The 15,095-nt window shown below is 40.7% G+C and overlaps 1 protein-coding gene across 1 annotated transcript in view; it reads left to right on the forward strand.

Moving 5' to 3' along the window:
• DGKH (diacylglycerol kinase eta) overlaps window positions 1–15,095 on the forward strand; it is a 220,788-nt gene that overhangs the window by 84,234 nt on the left and 121,459 nt on the right. Inside the window, 2 exon segments of the mRNA XM_070380246.1 lie at window positions 8,409–8,519; window positions 13,784–13,864. Coding sequence (XP_070236347.1) covers window positions 8,409–8,519; window positions 13,784–13,864 — 192 coding nt within the window.

Raw genomic sequence — 15,095 nt, forward strand, 5'->3', positions numbered from 1 at the left:
CATCGTTTTTCCCTGAACCACACTTTACTTATTTGATTATATTGGCTGGGGCTATTGCAGATTAATCATTTTTGTTATGCGCCTTCTTTCATGAGAAGTGTTTGTTTCACTCTCCATATATAAACAGAAGTTTATTTTGAGGATTAACTGTCATGTGAAAAACCGCCTCCCAGTTAAATCTTTTTAATCACATCTCTAGGAAAGTGAGCTAACTTCAGATGTTTTTTTTTTTCTTGCTTTTTTTCTTTCTTCAAGAATTTAAAATTGACTGTATATTATAACATAGAGAAGTTTATAAATGCGTGAAAATAAGGACTATATCTTACAAATCTCTGTATTCTCCTCAGGCTTACACATTGCAAATAAATCCATGCTTGTGCAGGATTGAAAAAATGTATAAAGCCAAATGGGACAACACATATAAATTTGCTTTGAAAGTGACTGTGTAAAGAGCATCTGTAAATTAGCAATAGTCTTAAAATCAGGATAGACAGATATTTTCCTGTCCCTCTGACTGTCTCTCCCCAGCCCTTCACACAGGGATGGCACTGATGTTTTTTGGGGCTTCCCTGGTGGCTCACATGGTAAAGAATCCACTTGTAATGTGGGAGACCTGGCTTCGATCCCTGGGTGGGGAAGATCTCCTGGAGGAGGGCATGGCAACCCACTCCAGTATTCTTGCCTGGAGAATCCCATGGACAGAGGAGCCTGGCGGGCTGCAGTCCATGGGGTTGCAGAGTCAGACAGGACTAGCGACTGAGCACTACTATTTTTATACACAGTAAAAAGAAGCAGGCTCAGATGTGCTGAATGCCAGGAGCCATGAAGTCATTTATAGTCACTCTTTTCCATTTTCTACTGTTTTCTTTAAAAGACAAACTTATATACCATTTTACACTTTAAAAGTTATTTGGGGATCTCCCTGGTAGTCCAGTGGTTAAGACTTCACACTTCCAATGCAGTTCCATTCCTGATTGGGGAATGAAGACCGCATATACCGCCTGGCACGGCCAAGAAATAAATAAAATAAAAATGGTTTCGGTTTAACACTTATGAAGGTCTTAAACTGTCAGTGAAGAGAAAGTTGCTCAGTTGTGTCTGACTCTTTGTGACCCCATGGACCACACAGTCCAAAATTCTCCAGGCCAGAATACTGGAGTGGGTACCCTTTCCCTTCTCCAGGGGATCTTCCCAACCCAGGGATCGAACCCAGGTCTCCCACATTGCGGGCAGATTCTTTACCAGCTGAGCCACAAGGGAAGCCCCTTAAAGTGCCAACGAATGTGTTAATTGGTGACATTGTTAAAATACGGAGAACACAGTTTTTGCTCTGTGAATGTCACAGCCTGGTGGGACCACAAACAGGCCACTCGGTTGTCAGAGGTGCCGTTAAACAGGTAGGAGGAGGATGCATTCAACAGGCAAAGGTGGAGGTGTTCGCTTTTTCCTAGCGGGTGGGGAAGCCTTCTGGGGGCCGTGGCACTGAGTCGGAGTCCAAGCGATTAGGAGCTTTCAAGACAGGTGATTGTGGGGACTTCCCTGGGGGTCCAGTGGTTGAGAAGTCCACCTTCCAGTTTAGGGGATGCGGTTTGATGCCTTGTGGGGGGTTAAGATCCCACATGCCATGGGGCAGCTTAGTCCTCCTGCTACAACTACTAAGCCCTCGCCCCTCGACGAAGATCCTGCCTGCTGCAGCTGAGACCTGACACAGCCAAATAAAAGGATATAATATATATATATATATAAATTTTTTTTTTTTTTAAGACAGGTGATTGAGGAAAGGACATTTAGGACAGAGGGAGGAGCCTGCAAACCGGCAAGTGGGGAGTTTGGAGAGCATCACATAGGTGTCTTTTCTGACACATATAGAAGTTTGGACTTTGTATTGAAGGCAAAAAAAAAAAAAAAAAAGATACAGATGAACTGATTTACAAAATAGTAAAAGAACCATAGACATAGAAAACAAATGTATGGTTACCAAAGGGGAAAGAGGGGGGAGGGATAAATTAGGAGTGTGGGATTAAAATATACACACTTCTGTGTACAAAACAGATAACCAGCAAGGAGCTACCATATAGCACAGGGAACTCTACACCGTGTTTTGTAATACCCTATAAGGGAAAAGAATCTGAAAAGGAATTGGTATATGTATAACTGAATCACTTTGGTGTATATCTGAAACTAAGACAATATTGTAAGTCAGCTACACTTCTATTTCTGCTTTATTGACTACGCCAAAGCCTTTGTGTGGATCACAATAAACTGTGGAAAATTCTGAAAGAGATGGGAATACCAGACCACCTGATCTGCCTCTTGAGACACGTTTATGCAGATCAGGAAGCAACAGTTAGAACTGGACATGGAACAACAGACTGGTTCCAAATAGGAAAAGGATTACGTCAAGGCTGTATATTTTCACCCTGCTTATTTAACTTACATGCAGGGTACATCATGAGAAATGCTGGGCTGGAAGAAGCACGAGCTGGAATCAAGATTGCTGGGAGAAATATCAATAACCTCAGATATGCAGATGACACCACCCTTATGGCAGAAAGTGAAGAGGAACTCAAAAGCCTCTTGATGAAAGTGAAAGTGGAAAGTGAAAAAGTTGGCTTAAAGCTCAACATTCAGAAAACTAATTCATGGGAAATAGATGGGGAAACAATGGAAACAGTGTCAGAGTTTATTTTTGTGGGCTCCAAAATCACTTCAGATGGTGACTGTAGCCATGAAATTAAAAGACGCTTACTCCTTGGAAGGAAAGTTATGACCAACCTAGATAGCATGTTCAAAAGCAGGGACATTACTTTGCCAACAAAGGTCCGTCTAGTCAAGGCTATGGTTTTTCCAGTGGTCATGTATGGATGTGAGTGTTGGACTGTAAAGAAAGCTGGGTGCCGAAGAATTGATGCTTTTGAACTGTGGTGTTGGAGAAGACTCCTGAGAATCCCCTGGACTGCAAGGAGATCCAACCAATCCATCCTAAAGAAAATCAGTCCTGGGTGTTCATTGGAAGGCCTGATGCTAAAGCTGAAACTCCAGTACTTTGGCCACCTCATGCGAAGAGTTGACTCATTGGAAAAGACTGGTGCTGGAAGGGATTGGGGGCAGGAGGAAAAGGGGATGACAGAGGATGAGATGGCTGGATGGCATCACTGACTTGATGGATGTGAGTCTCAGTGAACTCCAGGAGTTGGTGATGGACAGGGAGGCCTGGTGTGCTGTGATTCATGGGGTCGCAGAGTCGGACACGACTGAGCAACTGAACTGAACTGAACTGAACACTTAAAAAGAAAACTGGAAGGACTCTAAGCAGTGGCATATTGTTACAGGGTTTTCATTTTAGAAAATTGCTTTAATAAACACGTGGAGAAGAAATATTAGGTTGCTTAGGCTTTAAAAAAAAGCAGCCTCATAGAACATAAGTAGACCAAACGTTAATTTTTCTTCCTCATTGCCTTAAGCAACTTCACAAAAATCTGAAAACACCCACGTTTTAGCCTTTGAATTGCCAAGAGGTTTGTTCCCTGCGTGAGTTATCTCTCTTTAGCATTTCAAGATTTTGTGTTTGGGTTTAAGAATGTAGACTTTCTACCCTGGGCTACAGCAGCGTGGCTTATTCCTACCCTCTCTCTCTCAATCTTTTTTTTTCAACATTAAATTATTTTTTTAACACCGAAAACATTTTGTATTGGGGTTAGCCAATTAACAGTGTTGTGGGAGTTTCGGGTGAACAGAGAAGGGACTCAGCCATGTGCACATGTAGCCATTCTCCCCCAAGCCCCCCTCCATCCAGGGTGACACCTAACACTCAGCAGATTTCCATGTGCTCGGGACTTTGGAATGGTCATGTACACACTGCTGTATTTAAAATGAATAACGGACAAAGACCTGTTGTATAGCACACGGAACTCTAGCAATCTTTTGCATCTAGTTGCCCAAGGCAAGTGCTTACACTTTCTCTTGGTTCCTTTCTGTCTCTTGCCCTACATGTCAAGAAGGTAAGGCTGGTAAGGTAAGTAAGAAGGTAAGGCCGGTAAGGCCAGTAGATTTTGCCTCCAAACTAACAGCTCAACTTTCGCTACTTCTGTCTGTCTCAGTGATGCTACAGTCCTAATTCCATCTTCCCTGGTCTGTCCCTGAGACTCCTGCAGTCACCTCCTAATTGGTTCTCCCCTTGCTTCCTCACCCATTTCTCCGTCTCTTGCTTCAGACAGCTCACTAGCTTTTTGCACTGAGAATAAAAAGCAAACTCCCCTTGTGGCCAGCATCTCCTGGCTCTTGGCTCCCTTCACTTCATCTCTGGATACTCTGCTTCCATTCCAGCTGTTATTTGCTCTCACAGCAGCCTGCAAACACTTACTCACTTCTTCCGAAAAGCTCTTTTAATTTGGTGCCTGGCAAATACTCCCTGAACTTAATAGCATCATGATATCATAGTAACACTTGCTGCCATTTATTAAATATTTTCTGTAATCCAGATGGTGTGCTAAGTGCTCTTGAGCCATTATCTTATCATTAAATTAGATGCAATCAGCTTGTGAAGTTGGCATTATTATGCCTGGATTTTAGGGGAGGAAATGGGGGCACAGAGAACTGAAGTAACTTGCCCAGATTTATACCGTAGTGTGTAGTGGAGCCTGGCTTGAAGGCTGTCTGTCTGATTCTAAGTCGGGCTCTTTGGTACTGAAGATACGAAAATGTTTTGTTATCATTAAACTTTAATGCTCTCACAATTCCTGGAGGACCATCTGAGAGCAAGCTCTAGAGGGAATCTTCTAATTATATTGAAAGTAAACATTAGTATGACCTAACTACCCTATTAGAGGAAATAAACTTTTCTCAATATTTTATGTCTTGTTGATAATAAAAGGCAATAATAATAAAAGTGTAAAAGTTGGAAATAAACTCTGGAGTCAAACAAACATGAGTTTAATCTCAGCATCTTCTGTTCATTCATACAGACTTCCATATCATGAAAACGAACTGCAAGTGAAAGTTGCTCAGTTGTGTCTGACTCTTTGTGACTCCCTGGACTGTAGAGTCCATGGAATTCTCCATACCAGAATACTGGAGTGGATAGCCTTTCCCTTCTCCAGGGGATCTTCCCAACCCAGGGATCGAACCCAAGTCTCCCTCATTGCAGGAGGATTCTTTACCATCTGAGCCACAAGGGAAGCCCAAAAATACTGGAATGGATGAACACAATAAATATAATAAATTACATTACATAATGGACTTCCCAGGTGGCACAGCAGTAAAGAATCCACCTGTCAATGCAGGGGACACAGGAGACCAGGGTTCGATCCTTGAGTCGGGAAGATTCCCTGGAGTACGAAATTGCAACTCACTCCTGTATTCTTGTCTGGAAAATTCCATGGACAGAAGAGCCTGGCAGATTACAGTTCATGGGGTCACAAAGAGTCGGACACCACTGAAAACTCACTCACACACATTGCATTATATGTTACAAGATGGGAAGTACTTTGTGTGGGGAAAGTAAGATCAGGATGGAGGGAAATGCGAAGAGTATGTTAAGTAGGTCAGTGAGGTGGGTCTCATCGAGAAGATCAGAGACTTGAAAGAAATGAGGGAGTTGATCAGATGGATATTTGAGGGCAGAACCGTCTAGGAGGAAAGAAGAGGTGGTGTTCAGTCCTGAGGGTCGTGCATGTATGCCTACTTAAGAGAGATGCACTGTTGTGAGGGAGGGAAGGTGACCAGGTGAAGGAGAGGTACAAGATGAAGTCAGAGGGGTTCCAAGGATGTTGTTGGTGGCAATAAAATGAACTGATATACACATAAAGCAGCCAGCGCAAGGTGTAGCCAAGAACCATAGAGGCCCTGCCCACCTCTTCCAGCCACATCTCTTGTTGCTCCCTGTTGAGAGCCCTACCTGTGTTTATACTGATGTATAGAACAGTCTTATGGACTCTGTGGGGGAGGGAGAGGGTGGGAAGATTCGGGAGAATGGCAGTGAAACATGTAAAGTATCGTGTGGGAAGTGAGTTGCCAGTCCAGGTTCGATGCATGATGCTGGATGCTTGGGGCTGGTGCACTGGGACGGCCCGGAGGGATGGTGTGGGGAGGGAGGAGGGAGGGGGTTCGGGATGGGGAACACGTGTATACCTGTGGCAGATTCATTTTGATATTTGGCAAAACTAATACAATTATGTAAAGTTTAAAAATAAAATAAAATTGGAAGAATAAAAAAAAAAAAAAAGAAGTAAAAGAAAAAAAAAAAAATTCTATGAAGATTCCCCAAATATCTGGGCTGATTTAAACTTTTCTACTTTTGCACACACCTAAAATACGCTTGGAAAACTCAGCAGTGACCACAGGACTGGAACAGGTCAGTTTTCATTCCAATCCCAAAGAAGAGCAATGCAAAAGAATGTTCAAACAGTTGTGCTCATTTCACATGCTGGCAAGGTTATGCTCAAAATCCTTCAAGCTAGGCTTCAGCAGTACATAAGAACTGGAGAGCTTCCAGATGTAGAAGCTGGATTAGAAAAGGCAGAGGAACCAGAGATCAAATTGCCAACATCCATTCGATCATGGGATAAGCAAGAGAGTTCAAAAAAGCATCTACTTCTCCTTCGTTGACTATGCTAAAGCCTTTGACATAAGGATCACAGCAAAATGTGGAAAATTCTTAAAAAGATGGGAATACTAGACCACTTTACCTGTCTCGTAGGAAACCTGTATGCAGCTCAAGAAGCAACAGTTAGAACTGGACATGGAATAATGGACTGGTTCAAAATTGAGAAGGGAATATGACAAGGCTGTATATTGTCACTCTCCTTATTTAACTTTATCTAGAATACATCATATGAAATGTTGTGCTGGATGAAGCACAAGTTGGAATCGAGATTGCTGGGAGAAATATCAACAACCTCAGTTAAGCAGATGATACCACTCTAATGGCAGGAAGTGAAGAGGAACTAAAGAGCCTCTTCATGAGGGTGAAAGAAAAGAGTGAAATTCAACATTCAGAAAACTAAGATCATGGCATCTGGTCCCATCACTTCATGGCAAATAGAAAGGGAGGAAGTTTAGCAGTAACAAATTTTGTTTTCCTGGGCTCCAAAATCACTATGGACAGTGACTGCAGCCATGAAATTAAAAGACTCTTGCTCCTTGGAAGAAGCACTATGACAAACCTAGACAGTTTATTAAATAGCAGAGACATTACTTTGCCAACAAAGGTCCATCTAGTCAAAGCTATGGTTTTTCCAGTAGTTGTGTATGGATGTGAGAGTTGGACTATAAAGAACAGCACCAAAGAATTGATGCTTTTGAACTGTGGTTTTGGAGAAGACTCTTGAGAGTCCCTTGGACTGCAAGGAGATCAAACCGGTCAATCCTAAAAGAAATCAACCCTGAATATTCATTGGAAGGACTGATGCTGAAACTCCAATACTTTGGTCACCTGATGCGAAGAGCTGACTCACTGGAAAAGACCCTGACGCTAGGAAAGATTAAGGGCAAAAGGAGAAGGGGGCGACAGAGGATGAGATGGTTAGATAGCCACTAACTCAATGGACATAAATTTGAGCAAACTCGGGGAAACAGTGAAGGACAAGGGAGCCTGGCGCGCTGCAGTCCATGGGGTCACAAAGATTGAACAGGACTTAGTAACTGAACAACGACAACAGACCCTTCCTTATCGTCTGATAAACTCCCTGGAGACTGACCTAAGGCTGTCCTCTGGGAGGATGACGCCTTTGACTCCCTCTGAGGCAGAGCTTTCTTTTTTGAACCACCATGCACCATGCTTTGTGTTTGTGTGTGTTACAGTAACACATAGTTGATGATAATTGACATTTAATGAGCACTTCCTCTGTGCCATGCAGTGAATCCTTTACATGTTTTAAAGGCTTATTCTTGACAACAACAGCCCGGAAAGGTATATCTTGTTGTCATCTTCGTTTTACAGATGAACAGTTAAAGGCAGAAGATGTTTATTGATTTGCTTAAGATCATCCAGCTACTCAGTGGTGTCACCAAGAGTTGATCACAGTATTTCTGGCTCCAGAGCTCATGCCTGCCTAACCATTGCATTTACTGTACATCTACCCTTCCATCACTTACTAAGTCTTTACTATATATAAGTATGCATTTGAATAGGTACGTGTATTCATCACTGTGTTGAAAGCACAAGTTTTGTGGATGTATCTTCCATACTATTTGTGACTGCTTTGAGGGCATGTCAGATTCGCCTTGGCTACTTGGCGCTTCGCATATGTGTTTCCGTGGTTGAATGGTGCAAGTAAAGTATTTTCTCCCGTAATTTGCAAAACATGAGAAATAATATTCAAAATGTCAGCGGTAGTGTGTCATGAATTTTGAGTGTTATTTGGCTTTGAATTTCATTTTAATCATGTTGTGCTTCTGCTTCTCCCTAGACCAGTATTAAAGAGGGACAGCTGCTGAAGCAAACCAGTTCCTTCCAAAGGTGGAAAAAGCGATACTTCAAACTTCGAGGTCGTACACTTTATTATGCAAAGGACTCAAAGGTAATTTGAGAGAATGCTAGTTGCAAGCATTTGAGGGCTGTAGATGGTTCTGTAAACTGTCTTTGTCTTGGGGCTTTGTATAGCATTACTGGTCTAATTCAATATAAATGGGGTTCATCTTGGACCAGATCACAAGGGGGTCTATTTGAGACAATTTCATGTGATGTCCCCTAAGGACATTCTTATGGCAAGGTTCTAGTGTAGTTTTCTTTCTTTTTTCCTTCCAATTGAGATGAAAATTTAAATGTAACTTTATTAGATATAATAAAGTCTAAACTTGAATTCCGCCCTTTCTTGCTAATTTTTACCTTATAAATCTTTCATTGAGATGAAAATTTAAATGTAACTTTATTAGATATAATAAAGTCTAGACTTGAATTCCCCCCTTTCTTGCTAATTTTTACCTTATAAATCTTTTCCTGAACATGAGAGAGGATTTGCTATAGTTGCTAAGAATGCATACTCTGATTTCAGACAAGAGTTCATATTCCAGTGGAGTGGCAGTGAGCAGCATGTTGTTGAGAGGACCCTTAAATAATGAAAATGAAGTGCTCATGTAATACCAAGCTCAAAGCAATCATTCAGTTAGTCTAGCAATTAGAAATAAAAATCATAGTGAAATAAAATCAAGGCTTAAATAATTTTTATAAAATAATTGAATGAAATAAGAATGATGTAGCTTTGGAAGAAAAAAATGATATTGATGAGCTTCCACTTAAAACTGATACTTTACTATTCCTTCAAAAATAAAATTAAGGTAGGTGCCCTCAGTAGACACTGGAGCCCCACCAAAGTGGCCCCCTGCCCTGTCAGGCCTGGCAGACACCTTTGGCCATCACTCATGTTGCCTCAAAGTGTCTCCTGCCCCAGGGTCATCCACACACATCAGAGCATCCATCATGTTGCAGTTGGGCCTTTCAGTCAGCCACACTGGGGTCCAACCCTGCATGCGAGCACATCCTCAGAAAGTGCTGCCAGGCTGCTTCAGGAAAACAGATGCCGCCCACTGAGGGGATGCTCCTTGAGCATCTGACCCTAGTAACCAAAGGAGACCATGTTACGGGGCACTCCCTGAGCATCTGACCCTAGTAACCAAAGGACACCACGTTAAGGGGCACTCCTTGAGCATCTGACCCTAGTAACCAAAGGAGACCACGTTACGGGGCACTCCCTGAGCATCTGACCCTAGTAACCAAAGGAGACCACGTTACGGGGCACTCCCTGAGCATCTGACCCTAGTAACCAAAGGAGACCACGTTACGGGGCACTCCTTGAGCATCTGACCCTAGTAACCAAAGGAGACCACGTTACGGGGCACTCCCTGAGCATCTGACCCTAGTAACCAAAGGACACCACGTTACAGGGACCAGCCATGCTACACAAAGCCACTCTCTCAAGACCAGGAGGCGTAGCTGGTCTACCCAATATGTAGGAAAAAACACAAAGTTAGACAAAGTGAAGAAACAGAGGAGTATGTTCCAAACAAAATAAGAAGACAAACACTCAGAAATAGATTGAATGAAATGGAGATAAGCAACCTTCCAGATAAGTTGTTCAAAGTAATGGTCATAAAGACAACTCACTGAACTCAGTGGAATAGAAAAGTGAGAATTTCAACAGAGATAGAAAATATTTAAAAAAAAATCAGAACTGAAGAATACAATAACGGAAATGAAAAATACACTAGAGGAAACCAGCAGCATATTAGACAATTCAGAAGAAAAGACCAGTGATCTAGAAGATAAGTTAGTGGAATTCACCCAGTTGGAACAGCAAAAAGAAAAAAGAAAAAACTAGCTTAAGGGACCTCTTGGGCAACATCAAGTGTGCTAAGATTCACATTATTGGAGTCCCAGAGGGGAAGAGAGTGAGAAGGACAGAAAACCCATTTGAAGAAATAATGGCTGAAAAACTTTCCTAACCTGAGGCCTAGCACCACCAGGGAAGCCCCAGCCTAAGGCCAGCGGTTTTCCTTATTGGTTTTCTGTCTGAATGGTCCATCTACTGATGTAGAGGGGTGTTAAAGTCGCCTGCTATTACTATATGACTGGCAGGTTTCTCCCGTTATGTCTGTTAATATTTGCCTTATGGATCCAGGTGCTTCTATGTTGGGTACATATGTATTAACTAGTGTCACATTTTCTTGTTGGATTGATCCCTTTACCATTAGGTAATGCCTTTCTTTTTCTCCTGTTGCAGTCTTTGTTTTAAAACCATTTTATCTGGTATAAGTGTTGCTATCCCATATTTCTTTTCATCTATGCTTGTATGGAATAGCTTTTCCATTTGCTCACTTCCGGTCCGTGTGTGATTTTAGATCTAAAGTGAGTCTCTTGCAGACAGCATAAGTATGGGTCTTGTGTTTGTATCTGTTCAGCTACCCTGTGTCTTCTGATTGGAGCATTCAGTCCATTTACGTTTGAAGTGATGATTGATAGGTATGTGCTTCCTGCCGTTCTGTTAACTGTTTGCTGGTTATCTTTGTTCTCTGCTCCTTTTTTTTTGCTTTTTCTTCCCTTGTGATTCCATGACTTTCTCTAGTATTATGTTTATATTCCTTTCTTTTTATTATTTGTGTATCATTTTCTCTAACATCCTGCAGAAAAACCCAAAAGAACTTTTTGACCAACCCCATATTATCACAGTCTTTGGTTTGTGGTTACTGCTTATATCACAACCTCTGTATATTACAGTCTATTTTAAGTTGATAGTTGCTTAAGTTTGAACATGTTCTAAAAGCACTACATTTTTACTCCACTCAGCATTTTATGTTTTTGATGTTATTTTACTTTGTGTATTCCTTAATTATTGTAGATATATATGATTTTACTGGTTTTGTCTTTTAATTCACATGTGGCCTGCATTGGCAGGTCGGTTTTTTTTTTTTAACACTAGTGCCCCCTGGAAAGCACTCATACCTTCGATCTATTACTTTTACTACATTTTTGCCTTTACTGGCGAGATATTTTCTTTCATAATTTTCATATTTCTAGTTATAATTTTTCTTTTCTGTTTAAATTCCTTTAACATTTCTTGTGAGACTGGTTTAGTGGTGATGAACCACAGTGCAGACAAGCTGTTGCTTGCTTGGGAAACTCTGTCTGTCAATTCTGATTTATGATTTTGCTGGGTACAGTATTCTTGGTCAAGTTTCCTCCTTTCAATGCTTTGACTATATCATGCCACTCCCTTCTGTAAAGTTTTGCTGAAATGTCAGCTGACAGTGTTATGGAGCTTCCATCTATGTAACTAGTTGTTTTTCTCTTGTTGCTTTTAATATTCTCTTTAGTTTAACATTTTAGCATTTTAGTTATAATGTGTCTTGGTGTGGGTCTCACTGGGTTCCCTTTGTTTGAGTCTCTCTGTACTTCCTGGCCCTGGATACCTGTATCCTTCACCAGGTTAGGAAAGTTTTCAGCCATGCAAATAGAAATGAAAAGAAATACGGGATAACAATCTTGCCATTTGCAAAAACATGGATGAATATAGAAGGTATTATGCTAAAAGTGAAATAAATTAGACAGAGAAAGACAAATACCATATAATTTCAATTATATGTGGAATCTGTAAATTATGTGTGGAATCTAAAAAACAAATGAACAAAAAAACCCAAACAGAGCCTTACAGATACGGAGGACACATGGGTGGCTGCCAGAGGGGAGGGGATGTGAGGTTGGGTGAAGCAGGTGAAGAGGATTGAGAGATCCAGACTTCCAGTTATAAAAGTAAATGTCATGTGAATTTAATATACAGGAAAAGGAATATAATTAATAATATTGTAATAATTTTATATGATGACAAATGGTTACTTAGGCAATCGCTTGATGATGTATTTGATTGTCAAATTACTATGTTGTACTCTTGAAACTAACATAATAGTGTATGTCAACTATACTTCAATTTAAAAATAGTAAGATTTATTGTTACTGCACCAATAAGATAATTGATAATTTTTATATTAAAAATATGTTTGTGATATAATACTTAGTATAGTTATACACCAGGAGGTAAAAAATAAATAAACAAACCTAATTCTTAGCTTATGCAGCTATGGAAATAATAGCAAAATGAAATAATCTTATTTTAAAGGCCATTATGTTCACAGTTAAACCCTGATCTGGCTCCATCCTGACCCTGCATATTTATTTCCAGGCAACACTGACCATTTGATCGCCTACAGCCCAGCCCCATATTTTCCATCTCCAGGATGATTTTCCCTCTGTCTCCACTTGAAGAAATTCCCTGTTTTCTTTAAGATCCCTCTAAAGTTGTCTTTATTCCAGTATGCACAAGAGAAAGTGTTTGTTTTCTGCTGGAAAAATTATCTATGACCTTCCATAGTATTTTGCGTATCTCCTCTTCCACATTTAATAGTTTACCTTACTTAAAACTAGTTGTGTCTCTTCAGTTCCCATGCTAGATTATAAATTCTTTCTCGTTAGGGAACAAGTCTGATTGTCAGATTGGTTGGCTTGAAGTAGAGTTGCATTACACCCTGGAGATCTTGGGGAGTGGTGGAAACTTAAATTAGATAAGGGAGCCCTTTTTTCTGTAGTTCTAGAGGAGCAGTGTTATACCGACATCGCTGGAAGTACACTGAAGGACTGTGAATGAGGACCAGTTGATTGAAAGTAGGAAGGATACACATATTGAGTAGAATTTCCTAATCTCTCAATGGTCCATTTTTAAAGATTTTAATTCTATGGAGTTTTTAACCACTGAAACTTTTTTGATTAAAATGCTTTTCAGCCTAAAAAAAAGTGTTTGAACCTGGCCTCCCCAAAAAAGAAAAGAATATAAATAAAATTTTTAAGAGTATATAAAGAAAGTCATCTTATGTTTGCAGAGCATACGCACCGTCTCATTAGAACACATTTACAGATGAGGACAGCAACATTCAGAAGGTTCGGTAACTGGTCGTGACCTGAGCCAGGACTAGTTCTTCTCATGGTGGGGTATGTGAGTAGGTGTGCATATCACACACTTAATAGGTTCCCCATAAACGATGCTTCTGGAGAGCACAGGGCGTTTTGCAATGAGACTATGTACCAGGGGGCTTCTCTAAAGTCCTATACAGTTTGAAATTTATGTGTTTGGTTTTACTCACAAAGTATCACTAACTTAAGTTTTTCATCATTTTTTTTAATTTCGAATTCCTGATATAGCTTCATGGTCATGACCTGATGGTTAAAAAAAAAAAAAATTACTGAGGAGCACTGAGTTAGGTTTTCAAATAATATGTTTGTGTTCTTTTTCATTAACAGTCTCTGATATTTGATGAAGTTGACCTCTCAGATGCCAGTGTAGCTGAAGCAAGCACGAAAAACGCTAACAACAGCTTCACGGTATGCTTCTATTCTGCTGACTCCCTCCTCGAACGTTATAGAAAAACCTTTGCAAAGCTTGTACTGAATGCCCTCCTCAGTTGCCAGCTGCGCGTCATGTGTGCTGGAGTTCCCACCAAGACAATAAACCTGATTAGTACCTTGTAGATTCTAATACCCCAAACCATTCGTGATTGTTTGGGTCAACAAACCAATCCATTAAATGTATATTTTAAATATATATATATATTTTGGATGTCTTAATTTTAGTGCTTTAAATATTTCACCTCCTTAAATATAGTAGTTCAACTGATTCCACTGTTCTTGAATATTCACAACGTCTGTTTTTTTCCCTTCGGTCTTAAAAACAGTATTTTCTCTTTTTCTTCTACTGTTACTCCAGTTGCTAAGGTTTACACCTTCATTTCTTCTCATTTAAGTAATTCATTTGGCAGCTATTTCAAGAAGAGTCCTCAGTTCTAGTTAATTTTTTTTTCAATTGCAAATCATGTTGCTTCAAAGGCCTCATAGGCTCAGGTTGCATTTGTAACTCCATTATACTGCTGCTAAGCCGCTTCAGTCGTGTCCGACTCTGTGCGACCCCATAGACGGCAGCCCACCAGGCTCCGCTGTCCCTGGGATTCTCCAGGCAAGAACACTGGAGTGGGTTGCCATTTCCTTCTCCAGTGCATGAAAGTGAAAAGTGAAAGGGAAGTCTCTCAGTCATGTCCGACTCTTAGCGACCCCATGGACTGCAGCCTACCAGCTCCTCTGTCCATGGGATTTTCCAGGCAAGAGGACTGGAGTGGGGTGCCGTTGCCTTCTCCAGTAACTACATTATAAAGCCCTATAAACTCCTACCACTGCATTCTAGTGTTGCTGATAATTGCTTGTCCGTATGCGTCCCACCCATACAGCATTGCTTTCTGAGCCGAATGCTTTTTCTGCTTCCTCTGACTTAAACGATGCCTCCTGCATCTGTAGCTGTGGAAAGTCTACCGACGCTTCAAAGATTATGTCAGATATCCCATTCTTTTTGTACTTCTTTGATTACAAAAATACAAATTAAATATGAATTGAGGATCCACCATGTGCCAGGAACTAATAAACATAATAAATGAGATTCAGAGATGAAAATACATACATATACACCACTCTGCTGAAGCTATGCACAGTATAACTGAGTGAAGTTCATCTGGGATACTTTGTGTAGCTGCATCCTTAAGGTCCGCTCAGGTGCTCTTTCTGGGTC

This window comes from Bos mutus, chromosome 12 (genome assembly GCF_027580195.1).
Source record: "Bos mutus isolate GX-2022 chromosome 12, NWIPB_WYAK_1.1, whole genome shotgun sequence".
Classification (NCBI taxonomy): Eukaryota; Metazoa; Chordata; class Mammalia; order Artiodactyla; family Bovidae; genus Bos; species Bos mutus.